The 14,431-nt window shown below is 36.3% G+C and overlaps 1 protein-coding gene across 8 annotated transcripts in view; it reads right to left on the bottom strand.

Annotated features, from left to right (window-relative positions):
* Nucleotides 1-4,287: 4,287 nt before the first annotated feature.
* Nucleotides 4,288-14,431, bottom strand: part of LOC113514911 (prestin) — a 45,595-nt gene continuing 35,451 nt past the window's right edge. For all 8 annotated transcript variants that reach the window (XM_052901719.1, XM_052901713.1, XM_052901717.1 and 5 more), the window contains 6 exons: nt 12,973-13,136; nt 12,289-12,369; nt 11,185-11,308; nt 7,067-7,255; nt 6,403-6,529; nt 4,288-5,939 (listed from right to left, as the gene is read on the bottom strand). In XM_052901719.1, coding sequence (XP_052757679.1) covers nt 5,788-5,939; nt 6,403-6,529; nt 7,067-7,255; nt 11,185-11,308; nt 12,289-12,369; nt 12,973-13,136 — 837 coding nt within the window. In that variant the 3' untranslated portion in view covers nt 4,288-5,787. The remainder of the gene's footprint in view (nt 5,940-6,402; nt 6,530-7,066; nt 7,256-11,184; nt 11,309-12,288; nt 12,370-12,972; nt 13,137-14,431) is intronic.

Here is a 14,431-nt window from a genome sequence, read left to right as displayed (position 1 = left end):
ATAAGCTCCCCTTCCCACATACAAGAGAGTCCCTCTATTGCCTCTTTCAAGAAAAGGTTGAAAATCACATTTTCTTTCCCTTTTTTTTTGTATTTTTCTAATTGAACTGTCAAATCTTAAAATCATAAAACGAAACTTCTAATGTAAGTAGTATATTCATTTATTTTAACATTCATAAGTAGGTAGGTACTATATGTATTAATAGTGTATGTATTTATGTAATATTTTATTATATATTTTAATATTTTATTTAACTGTATATTTGTTTATGTATTATTAGTTGTAGCACTTCAGCTGCCCGCTAACGAAATGCTTTCTTACTGTACTGGGTTGACTGGAAGAGATCTCTGTCAGAGATAAGTCCACCCTTGCTCACAACATTTATAAATACATTATTTTATATGTAACTTACAAGTGCAATAAAGAATATATATAATAAATGAACAAACAATATCTTTTGTATATCCTGGTGGAGCATCAGTGAGGGATGATAAATGAAAATGAGAGAGCAGGTCAGTTAGCCCATCGTGATAAATAAATTTGGAATTCAGCACGATGGTTTCCAGGGGGGACTACGTGGAGATCGACCTGACGGGGTATATTGCTAGCAATGGGACTGGTCGTCCGCATATTACAATATAGAATCAACTCCCAGCTGTAGTATTTCTGAAGGGACACCATAATGAAACGCATATTACCCTTCGTGTGTTGTCATTCCTATGGTGTTACGCCCCCTTACCCTGTGATGGCTGTTTCGGTTTGAACGCTGAAATATGGTAATGAATAATTTCATACCCTCTGTACCCTGTAATCAGGGTACAAAGGAATAACACCTGAGTCCTCAGGAATGGCAACGCATGGGGGGTATCATGGGCGAAACAGTATACTCTGTTTTATCCATGGTACTGCTCATGTCTATAGGCGACGATTACCACTTCACATCAGGTGGGCCGTCAGCTTTTTTGCCATTCTAAGTTGCTAAAAAAAAATGTGGCAATAAAATTACAGGGTACAGAGGCATAATGGGCGAAACAGTATACTCTGTTATATCCATGGTACTGCTCAAGTCTATAGGCGACGATTACCACTTCTCATCAGGTGGGCCGTCAGTTTTTTTGCCATTTTAAGTTGCTAAAAAAAATGTGGCAATAAAATTAACCATAATGGGCAAACAGTATACTCTGTTATATCCATGACTGCTATGTCTATAGGCGACGATATATATATATATATCTCTGGCTAAAAAAAAATAATAAAATTAATTAGAGAGTTCATGTATACTCTGTTATATCCATGGTACTGCTCATGTCTATAGGCGACGATTACCACTTCTCATCAGGTGGGCCGTCAGCTTTTTTGCCATTCTAAGTTGCTAAAAAAAAATGTAGCAATAAAATTACAGGGTACAGAGGCATCATGGGCGAAATAGTATACTCTGTTATATCCATGGTACTGCTCATGTCTATAGACGACGATTACCACTTCTCATCAGGTGGGCCGTCAGCTTTTTTGCCATTCTAAGTTGCTAAAAAAAAAATGTGGCAATAAAATTACAGGGTACAGAGGCATCATGGGCGAAACAGTATACCTGTTTTTCATGGTAGATTCTTGGCGACGGTTACCACTTTCCATCAGGTGGGCTGTCAGCTTGTTTGCCATTAAAAAATACTGCTTTACGGCAAAAACCAGTAATTGTTTATGCGGATTTATGTATAATATATATATATATATATCTCATATATATATATCTATATCTCTTAATATATATATATATATATATATATATATATATATATATATATATATATATATATATATATATATATATATATATATATATATATAATTAATATTAATAATTAGAGAGTTGTAATTTCCGCTTGCGCAATTGGTTTTCGCTGGTGGGATACTAGTGAAGGATGGAAGGTGAGGACAAGTTTGTTATATATTGATTCTTCGTGATTCTAGAATTAACAATTTCCAGTTTATTGCTAGCGATGTGGCCGCTAGTTCCCATTACTAACAATCCCCACCACTTAGTTTTGGTAGATTTCGGTGACGGTTTTGTAGAGTATTAAAAAAACGGTACAAAATGTAATTGTTTTATTTTTACAACTAAGTACATATTGTAGGTACAAAATATCACAATAGTCTTAAAAACTAGGTATATATATACATATATACATAAATATAATTATATTTTAATGTTTATATATTGAATTCATGACAAATTAACATGTTGATGTACCTCCATTATATTTATTTATATTTTATAATAATTTAAATACAATTTCGATTATTTATATTATATTATATTATTATTCATATTGTAATATCTTTAAAATAATTTAATTATATTTTAATGTTTTTCAAACACAAGGCATGCTGTAGTTGCCTATAAATGTAAGAACAGTAAGATCTAATCTGCCAAATAAATATTATAAAGACTGACACATATGTAATATTGATTAATTACTACACAATATTTGTAACAAAATACATATATTTAGTAGAAACGCTGTATTTCTACCACAGCTTTTATTTATGGTAGAAATACTTCCATTTCTGCTAAATACGTTTCGATTCACGAACTGATATTTGACATTTAAAATTCATTTAAAATACTTTGATTTTGTCTTCAATTAAACATAAAAATTCAGGATTTAATGAGACTAAAAAAGACTTTAAAATTATATTCAAGTCGTATTCATTTATATAATCTGGCAGCCCTGAATAAAAAAGGGAATTCAGTAATTATAATTCGTGTCAATTTATATTATAGAATAAAATAATTTTGGTCGTATAAAAATAAATATTTAATGTTCAGTAATCACTGGGAAATCCACCACTGTGTTGTGAATCCATTAAAATGCGTACATTAAAACGATGTGAACTTTGAGAGACACTGCGTACCAAATAAATTGGCAGCTGACGATCACAATTCTGTCACCTTTGTCATTGTTCCATTACAATAATTTTATTTACACATTTTTAAAACAATAAACAATATTGCAGTCATGTTAAAATTAATTTAAAAATAAGTACAGTTAAAGTACATGGTATATTAATAAAATTTTGTTATAGCAATACTGGACTTTAGGCTAAATTTACGAGAAAATTCTTAACTTTTGTTATGTTTGATCGAAATTGGACAATCTAGGCATCTTAAGGTGCATATTATTTATATGTTCTTTTCAATATAATTTAATGAAAATAACCAAGTTTTGTTGTCCAAATGAAATTTGTTACTAATCGAAACATCCAAACAATTAATATGACATTTATTTGTAGTATAGGACATCAGCAGGCCATCCTCATCATCTCAGCTATTATTCGACCACTGCTGGATAGGCCTCTCCCATAGACTGCAATAAGTAACGGACCTGAGTCACCTGCATCCACTGACTCTCTGCAATGCATTTGAGGTCGTCACTTTACTCTAGTGGAGGGTCGTTATACACGTTTGCCCATACGAGGTGGCCACTCAAGAACTTTTCCTCGGCAGACCGTCTTATGGTCGACTAATTATAAATTTGTTTACATTTTTAATTAAATTTTATTGAAATAAATTATAAATACGTTTTAATTTTAAATAACAATTTAAATCACTTGAAAATGTTCGCTGGAGGAAATCTCTCATTAGAGATAAGCTCCACTTTGTCACAATACGTTTAAATATATTTGTTCTTATCATTATGTTTGTGTACAATAAAGAATAAAAAATGAAAGAAAGAATAAAGAAATACAATATTCGAACAACTAGTTAGTACAATATAAATTTTAGTAATACGTAAAATGATTGGTAGATTTTTTTAAACCCTTTTAAACATACCTGTATCTGTAATTGTATTTGAATTTGTCCTATAAATGTTATAAATATAATTGTTTGTAAAGATGCTTCTATGTTTGTTATTCAATCACACTTAAATGGCTGAACAGATTTGAATGAAATTTATTGTTACCTCCATATCTATTGTTAATATAATAGGAAAATATATAAACAAAAATATACAGGACACAGCCTGGTTATATCTAAAATATTGGAATTCGCATTAAATGCATTGTCTATAAATCTACACTTACTATATTTACCTAAACCAAAGGTACATATATTTTACTAAATATATGTAAGCTAAAATTCCAATACCTATATGAACACTGAAAGGGTTTTTTCAATAATAAATTAATTAAAATAAGGCAAAGGGTTATAGGTATTTTTTTTATATCTGAACGGATAACAAATATAATAAAAAAAAAAAATTACATAAATAAAAACTGTGATCACTCATAGGTCGCTCTCCTATTTTTTAAAGTAATAAATACTTAAGTACTCATTAAGTACTTAGACGAAATATAATTAATAGAATTTTTCATACATTTATATTCGATTTTACAAAAATAAAGTGTTTACTACTTTATTTCATATAAATATCATTATTGCCATTTATTGTCCTTATATATTTGTATTAAATTCGGTCATACAACTTTAATTTTTAATTAAATAAATTTCTACCATTTGGTAGTTAAAATAGTCTAAAGTAAACTATGATAATTATCTTGGGCGGTGTGTCAATTGATAGAAACATTGATATAATCCAGGTAAAATTTCATAGTTTACCTAAATGATTGCGTAAATTCCCATCTCTTATGATAATAAAAGTTTTTAGTTAATTATAAATTGTAGGAACAATTCTGTTTCTACCAATTTCTACCATCTTGTTTCGTGATAAGTCCAAGAGATAATCATGTTAATTTATACTCTTCGGTTATTAATTGAAGCTTCAAATTAGTAGAAACCGCGCGGGACGTGGGACACGATTCATTCACAATATCTAACTTATGTTTAAAGCGAGTATTAAGTAAATTGCTTTGTGTAAATGATGGGATCGACACTGGTAGAATACTCCTTTCAAATGGTGTTAATTATTTCGTATCCAACATGTAATAAAAATTGTGTTTTTGATTTCCGCGCATTGATTGAGAAAAGTACTATACAAGCCTTGGCCACAACTAGTCATTGATGGACTCACGTATGTATGCCTCGGCTACGCCTCGGCCCACATTTGCACGTTCATCCATCAGTGCCTCAGTTGCTGGCCGCTGCAGTAATGTACTATATTTCAATTAAATAATTGACGTTGATTAAGTTCCAAAAATGGAATATGAAAAAATGTATTTAAGTACGTACTAACACTTAGAATATATAGATAGAGCATCGAGTGTTAAGAACAGGTTAAAATTTTGTCAGCCAAATGCCATCTTGGCTGATTGAATTTTGATACATTTTTTAAACAAAAACAATGTGCTACTTTTTATGGTAACTCTATTAACAATTGGATAAAAAAGTTGACCTGTTTTTGACGAAGTATTTTTATTGAGATACTCTATCTATATAGTTTAAGGGGTAACAGTCATTTAGTACAATGCAGTACATATATATTACAAATAAATAAAAATAAATTTGTACTAATATTACAATGAGGGAATATTTGATTGTATGCTTGTAATGGAACTCAGAAACAATTTAAACGTTTTTTTTTTCTTTTTTGTATTCCTATATGAAATGCTGAACAATTTTTGTGTTTTCTATTCTAAACTAAAAGCTAGTATTAAGATATACGGAACTTGGAAAATCCAAGAATATAGTTCCATCAATAATAAAGTGGCTCCCACACAAGCGTATTCGCGTTCGCGTCCCGCGCGAGTTTCACGTCAGTGTGAGCGTAGCTTAATAATGTATTTCTACCATTTCTACTACCTGTTTCTACCGATTGCTTCATTCCGCTGTCACGTCATAGTGACGGTGGTGGTGACGTCGTGTCGCTTCGCCTCCAGCACTTTGTAGTAGACGACCGCGTCGTGAACGGTTGGGAATGTGTCCAGTTGCAGTCGATCTGTTTCGAGAGAGTTATATCTCTCTATCATTTCTAGAACTGGACCTGGAAGTTTTTTTTTTTTTATATTAAACAAAAACAATTGTAGTCTTTTACAAATCTGTACTACTATAGTATAAAGCAAAAGAGTTTGTTTGTTTTTTTGAACACGCCTATTTATGGAGCAATTAGGCGAATTTAAAAAATATTTTTGCATCTGATAACTCATTCCTTGAAGGTAAGAAAGGTAGTTTGCGACCACGAGCGAAATTACGGGATAAAGATAGGTTTTTTGTATACCACAAAGGTGATAAACAAGTTTACAATTCGGATGATAGTTTACAGGGCCAGAAGTTTATTAAAGTAGGTACGAAATAGAAGAGGGGAAGAGTGAAATGAGTACGGGGAGTAAAGAAATAGATGAGAAGGAGCAGAGCAATGGGCAAAGGAGTGAGAAAATACGCGAGGAGGAGCAGAGAAATGGGTAAGGGAGTAAGGAAATAAGTAAAAGGGAGATCAGTATTCTTACCATTGGCGCCGGCGAGTAGCAGCGTGATATTGCTCGCGACAAGCTCGTGGTGGATGGAGACCAGCGTCTTGATGCCCGGCGCATCCACGTACGACAATGCGCTCGCGTCCACTATCACGCAGTGTACCTGCAAGGTAAATATAATTTTTTTATTTAATTAACACTTGTACTGAAGATGATTGGATGAACAAATAAATATTAGTGGAAATGCTACGCAACGCCATCTAGTTTTGAACTTAGCAGAGCTTGTAATGTGAACTAGAAACTAGACAACTGAATTGATCGTTTTTGATTACAAAAATATTGGTAACTCCATAAAACAGAATTTAAAGTCACCTTCTGGTTTACAATATACATCTTCTGGTGGTTTTAATATACAACTTAGAATGGCAAACAAGCTGACGGCCCACCTGATGGAAAGTGGTAACCGTCGCCTATAGACATGAGCAGTACCGTGGACATAACAGAGTATATTGTTTCGCCCATGATACCCCCAATGCGTTGCTATTCCTGAGGACTCAGGCGTTATTCCTCTGTACCCAGTAAATTCACGCCATATCCCACCCTTCAAACCGAAACACAGCCATGCAAACACAACTGCTTCACGATTGTTATTAATATACTTTCTTTTTTTTTTAAGTCTGCTGAGGATATTAATACTCACTCTACTCCCAATTGTAGGGTCCCATTCGTACGACTCGCTTCTAGTCAGGTTGTTGTCCTCGTCGTGGGAGAGCTCGGCTGGCTTCATGTAGCCAATTTTACGGAAGAGAGTCGATCTGAATAAGTTCTTACTGGCGAAGTTGAGGCCGCCGCAGTAGTGGAATATCTTGATGCCTGGCAACTCTTCCGCCTGATGATATATGTATGTATATTTTTTGTATCAGGTAAAAAATTAATTTTTTTTAAGAATAAAAAAATAATTTTATAAAGATATTATACTAAAATATAAATATGTAATTCTATTTTTTTTAAACCGTCATCGAGCATCTCAGCACATTCAAAGGTTGACTGGTACAGAATGTCTATAGCATTAATTCTGCCTTTTGTATCACATTTTATTGTTTAAATAAATAATTAAAATACTATTATATTTTTTAATTTATTTATGTAATTAAAAATAATATTAAAAACATAATATTATTGCATTTTTATATTTTTAAATGGTAGAGGACAAAATAACATTTGTTGACTTATCTGTGAATTACCTAATACATGAAATAGCTTTTTCTTATATAAATTATAACTAAAAATAATTAATATTCAATTAAAAATCGTCTTTGTTCATATAGACTTGTTTATAAACTTTTTAAAAAAAATTAAATATTTTATATAGATAAAGAATCGTACCGAAGCTAAATATTGGTAAAAAACATAGATTAAAAACATAGGTTATAAACAATGTTATACGGCCGTATAACCCTACCAAATTCAGATAAAACTTGCTTGCATACTTTCTACATAAACTGTGTCGAATATATAATCTAGTAATGTAAATGAACAAAAATTTTACATACACTAGCCTGCTATGAATTGAGAAAAATAACAGCTGATGGTGTATCCGTCGTCCTCTTTTTACTAATTATATTTGCATAAGAAGAAAGGAGGCAACCATATGATTTACAGTTTTTATTTTATCATTCCTTCTATTTAATTCCTTGTTCTTAGGACTATAGATAGTTCTTTGAGTAGTTCTAATATCATAATTGACATTTTCTATTTTTAAACTGACATAAATGTCAAATGTATAATTATTATAAAAATATAAAAAAGAGCAAATAATATTAAAAAAAAAACATATAATGTGGATTCTATTTTAAATACTTTCCATTTGAGAAAATAAAAATGATTTAAACTGATATACACTTGTAAAAATAAATATGCATTTATTTACAGACAGGAGGTAAGACAAGATTTATTTCCCGCGGATTTGTCCGCGATGCATCAGTATTTAAAGTATCCTATACTAGCGACCCGCCCCGGCTTCGCACGGGTGAAATGATAAAAAATGTGTTTATTTACGACATCACATTAGAAACCTCTAAATTTATCAGTGTTCCTCTACAATATTATGCATGTATTATACATATAAACCTGCCTCTTGACACACTCTATCTATTAAAAAAAAAACCGCTTCAAAATCCGTTGCGTAGTTTTAAATATCTAAGCATACATAAGGACGGACAGACAGCGACAGCGACTTTGTTTGTTTGTAGTGATAGTGGTTTTGAGTTAGAATGTATTCCATCCGTGTATCTCTAAAAGCCTAACTGCGGTTCCCAATCCGCTTACCACGCGTGGCAACTACTGGCTAAACTCTTCTTATGGGGAAGGCTATGTTCAGCAGTGGACAGTTAACCCTTCTTTGCATAATGGTGGAAATTTCCATCATAATATTGAATGTCCAAAAATTATTTAAAAGAACAAGTTCACTTTAAGTTGATCGTGTCCGGATATCTTTTTAATGTCGATTGCAGAAAAAAAACAGCTGTCTTTCTTAAACATTTTTCCTTCAATTTTGAACATGAATTATATCACTTTGATATATTTCACCAATAAAAAAATCATGCAAAGAAGGCTTAAAAGTTGTTAGTGATGTGGGTAGAAAAATATGGGATTTTACTAGAGGAAGTTAGTACAAAAGTCGTTTGCTTGGGCACCTCTGTCCCATTCGTGTTTCTACTGTGAAGCAGTTGTGTTTGCATGGCTGTGTTTCGGTTTGAAGGGTGGGATATGGCAGTGAATTTACAGGGTACAGAGGAATAACACTTGAGCTCTCAGGAATGGCAACGCATGGGGGTTATCATGGGTGAAACAGTATACTCTATTATTCCCATGGTACTGCTCATGTCTTGCAACGGTTACCACTTACCATCAGATGGGCCGTCAGCTCGTTTGCCACTCTAAGTTGCATAAAATATAAGATTTTTCCTTTAATATTGTAAATGGATATCTATTTATTATTTCAGGTGTCCATACACGCTGGGGTATCAAGTCAGCGTTTTAGGGGTACTTAGATGGTGCATATTTGTTGGTTTTAACGTAATATTTATGTGTTGCGTACAATATTTTATACTGTCGATCCGTGATGACAGCGAGATGGAGGTGATAAGCCGCGGCATGTTAATGTCACATGGAAATAACAGAGAATTCAATATAACAAGTTATATAACATATTTATATATAAAACATATATATATTTAATATACAATAAATGCTTTTTTTTTAAATATATCACCCGTTAATTGTCCACTGCTGGGAATAGGCCTCCTTCATAAGGAAGTTGTTGTTATTAGACGCCACAACCGCAGTCAAATTATGTGATGTTTAAATAGGGATGCTGCTGCCCATCCCTCGACTGTTAAGTTCATTTAGTCGCCTTTTAAGACACCCATGTGGTGGCCCATTCTACGCTGGGACCATACGGCGATATCAACCATACAGTATAGAAGTTGTATCAATTAAAAGAATAAGAGGTTTTATAAATATAAAAAAAAAATTACATTTAAAAATTTAGGACTAACCCAAATCAATATTATTAGCCAATATTTTAGCTAAAACGATTTTTTTATACAACTTAGAATGGCAAACAAACTGACGGTCCACCCGAGGCCCCGTGCGAAGCCGGGACGGGTCGCTAGTATTAAATAAATATATACATACATACAATATGTATGTATTTACATACATAAATAAAATATTACTACATAAAACAACTGTATTGCTATTGCTTTATTTTTCCTCAACTTGTTGTTTTTGTATTTTTTTTTATTTTTTGTACATGTATCTTTTTTTTTTATTTTTTTTTTTACTGTGCATTTCTGTCTGTTGCTGCTTGCGTGCTGTAAGTGATGCAAATAAATTATCTATCTATCTGTAACAGAAGAGCAAATAGTAATCTATGACTCAAACGGAGTAACCAGCCGAAGTACTGGTAGTATTTATTTATTTATTTATTTATACTTTATTGCGCCAAGTAAAAAGAGAAATAACAAATACAGTAAATATTAATGGGAAGCGATACAAAAGGCGGCCTTATCGCTAAGTAATCTCTTCCACACAACCTTTGGGTAGAGGACTGTATCGTCCCAAACGGCGCTTCAATCGATCGATTATTCGATTCTTAATCGAATGTCCACACCTCGCGGATATGAAGCGATTACATTAAGTTGGAGGGCAGTTAGTGAACTTGTCCTTGCACTCGGCTTGAGATCACGTACCGTCGCGAATCAAGAGCACAACCGAACAGTGATCTAGGAGATCATCATATTACAGATAAAATATTGTGTATTTAAAGATTTGTGTAGGCCTACCAATCAAGCATCTATAACAGCATCCAGTCAAAGGTGGAAAGCAGTGCGGCGCATGAGATTCCTTCAAGTAAGTGCACGTACCTTCTTAAATATTGTAATCGCTTCATCCTCATTATCAGAAGTAAGGACAAACGTATTTCCACCGCTCAACGGTGTCCCTACAAGGACATTGAGAAAAAGACAAAGGGGAGGTGGCGCACTATTATATAAATATTATCATATACAAACATATATACATACATACATACACATACATATATAATATATACACAATTAAATATATACATAACATACACATACTTAACAGCACACATACAATAGAAAAAAAAAATGACGAAGGAAAACGAAGAGAGAACATAGGAGAATAGTACTAAAGTGAGAGGTAGTAAGAGGTAGTATTTATCACTTGCTTTGTATATTTGTCACTTGCTTTTCGATCTAAGAGGACTAAATATGTCTTAGGACTTACCGCTCGGTACCTCTTGATGTCCAAATAGAGATCGGTGTTGAGGACCCGCCCCAACAGGCACGTGTAAGGCTTCTGGGCGCGGCAGAACAACGCGCCCACGCTCGCCGCCAGGCCTGCGCCCAGCCTACAACGAAATGGGATTTATTCGTGGCTAGTTGGAACAGGCGGCTCTTTTTTTTATACCACTGAGGTGGCAAACAAGCATACGATCCACCTGATGGTAAGTGGTTACCGTGGCGACGGTAACCACTTACCATCACACTTACAGTACCACTTACAGTAGGCGTATAGACACGAGCAGTATCATGGACATAACAGAGTATACTGTTTCGCCCATGATACCCCCCATGCGTTGCCATTCCTGAGGACTCGGGTGTTATTCCTCTGTACCCAGCAAATTCACTGTCATATCCCACCCTTCAAATCGAAACAAAACTGCTTCACAGTAGAAACACGAATGGGACAGAGGTGCCCAAGCAAACGAGTTTTGTACAGTCTCCCTCTGGTAAAATAATATAATATTAGGTCAACCTCCACGCGGTTCTTTCTGAAAATGATAGTGTCTAATTTATTGTTGAATTCGTCACGATGGGCCAACTGACCTGTCTTCTCATCCTCACTGGTGCCCCGCAAGCGTATACTATTAGCGCGGGCGGGGTTACCATTCCATTGTTATCCATTGATAAAAAATCCAGTCAAGTGTGAGTCGCAACTAGTGGTTTCTTACAAAATTATCAAGTAAATTTTTTGTGAAATAACTACAAATTTACGTTTTTCGGATTTAATCCTCTATTTGTATCACATGACATTGCTTTTTGCCAAATTTCATGATTCTAGATCAACGGGACGTACCCTATAGGTTTTGATTCCCTTTGCGAATGTCAAAATATGGAGGTATCTTTTCAGTGCGTCAATGTAGAAGCTTGATTTTTTCTCTGCTTTAAGAGATTGCAGACCTGAGTATATGATATTAATTTCAACTTGACACCACCACACGTTCCTAAGAAAAAGAGTTTTAGCAAATGGACGGACGGACGAACAACGAAGCGATCCTATAAGGGGTTCGTTTTTTCCTTTGGAGGTACGGAACCATAAAAAACTCACCCAATATCGATGTTGACCAGCACGGTGACGAGGAACGTCACCAGCCACACCACCGCGTCCAGTTTGCTCAATTTCCAAAATCTGAAATGGAATTTAAAAATTTAAAAGTATTTGCTGATTTACAAAATATAATAACAAACGTTGCCTATTCCTTGGTTAAGCTGGTGACGAGAGTGGTGGGGAGGGGGAGGGGGAGGGGGATTCTCTATATATACTTCATCACCATCATTTCACCCACTACCCGTCCACTGTTAAACATAAGCCTCCCCCATAGACTGCCATAAAGAACGGTCCTGAGCCACCTGCAGCCACTGACTCCTTGTAACGCATTTGAGGTCGTCGCTGCATCTAGTTGAAGGGTGGGTTCGTCCACTGCGTTTGTCCATACGAAGTCGCTACTCAAGAACCTTTCTTACCGCTCCCGTTTGTCGGTCCTTCGAGTGGCCATCTCCATAGCCCCCTGAGTAATGTGAAGCTTTTGCATACTGGCAACCGTGTAAGACCACGTTTCGGTGCCATAAGTCATCACTGGCAGCACGCACTGGACAAACTACACGGACAAAGCCGCAGGACGCAGCTAGTCTTACTTCATACGCCAATGCGGGTCATTATACTAATACACGTGGGCAATGCCGCGGGACACAGCTAGTCTTACTTCACACGCCAATGCGAGTGGGCACTAACTTGGGCAACTCCTTGACTTGCACGAACATGCCCTTGAGCGAGACGACGATGATGCCGGCGAGCACGCAGCGCGGCAGCTGCTCGAAGAACGGCCCCACCCACAGCAGCACGCACAGGATCAGCAGCGCCGACACCACCGATGTTACACACGTTTTGCTGCCCGCCTGTAGGGTGAAAATTCGATTTCTTTTTATATGTTCACATACATACAAAAACACACGATGTAGATGTAGGTGGTAGAGCCACGCTGTAATACCATATGGTATTGCAGCATGAATGGGCCGGCTCGACCGGGGAAGTACCACACCCTCACAGAATACCGACGCTAAGTGGCCGCACTTTTAGTGCGACCACATTCCGTATGGTGAGTGAGGGAGTCCGGAGGCCCATCCTATACCCATCCCCTTCCTTATCCTAAAATCCTCCCCCAACTCCGTCCCCCCATCTTTCAATACCATGGCAGTGGAATTTAAAAAAAATAACGTACCCCAGGGAGGTACCAGCAGCCATGTTGCTGGAGAATCCTCCCTCGAGCAACCACGCTCGGGCTGCCCTGCGTATTCTGGGGGGGGCAAAATTCCGCTCTATGGGACCAAGGGCAAACAGAGCAAGACTTCTGCGGTATCCCCTTTGCTCAATGTGAGCCTCTGTAATATTAGGGGATTCATTCAAACCTGAACGCTGTCCACCACCACCTAGAAACGGCGCGGCCGGCATTGCTCTTCCTCACGGAGACACAGATATCCCCTCCTAACGAAACATCATACCTGACCTACCCGGGGTATAAGCTTGAACATTGTTTTGTTTCGCGTGCCGGTGTATGTGCGTATGTCAGAGAGGATATCTGCTGTCGACGCCTTGGGACTCTTGAAGGTACGGACCTGTCCATTCTATGGCTGCGCGTAGATTGCAATGACCATCCCCGCATCTATGCGTGCCTATACAGGTCCCACAGCGGTAACACTGAAACCGACCAACTAATTGAGCACGTCCAAATGGCTACAGATTCCCTGCTTGAGCAGATTCCTTCCGCTGAAGTCGTGATTGTTGGCGACTTTAATGCCCACCATGCCGAATGGCTTGGTTCGCGTACAACCGACTATGCGGGAAGATCTGTTCATGACTTTGCTTTGGCTTATGGTCTGACACAGCTTGTTTCCTCGCCTACGCGAATCCCTGATGTGTTGGATCATTCACCTTCACTGCTGGACCTTCTGCTGACCACCCACCCAGACAACTATGTGATCTCCGTCGAAGCCCCGCTTGGATCGTCGGATCACTGTTTGGTGCGGAGCGAAGTGCCTCTTACGAGTCCGACTTCACCTCGTTCTACGGGTAGACGTCGCATTTGGCACTACAGGTCGGCGGATTGGGATGAGATGCGGATTTTTTTCGCATCTTACCCATGGAGGCAGGTTTGCTTCACACTGGATGATCCCGACGCCATTGCCGATTCCAT

Source organism: Galleria mellonella, unplaced genomic scaffold, assembly GCF_026898425.1.
Source record: "Galleria mellonella isolate WM207_F2 unplaced genomic scaffold, CSIRO_AGI_GalMel_v1 utg789, whole genome shotgun sequence".
Classification (NCBI taxonomy): domain Eukaryota; kingdom Metazoa; phylum Arthropoda; class Insecta; order Lepidoptera; family Pyralidae; genus Galleria; species Galleria mellonella.
The sequence above is the reverse complement of the archived record's forward strand: the minus strand, read 5'-3'. Positions and strand labels throughout refer to the sequence as shown.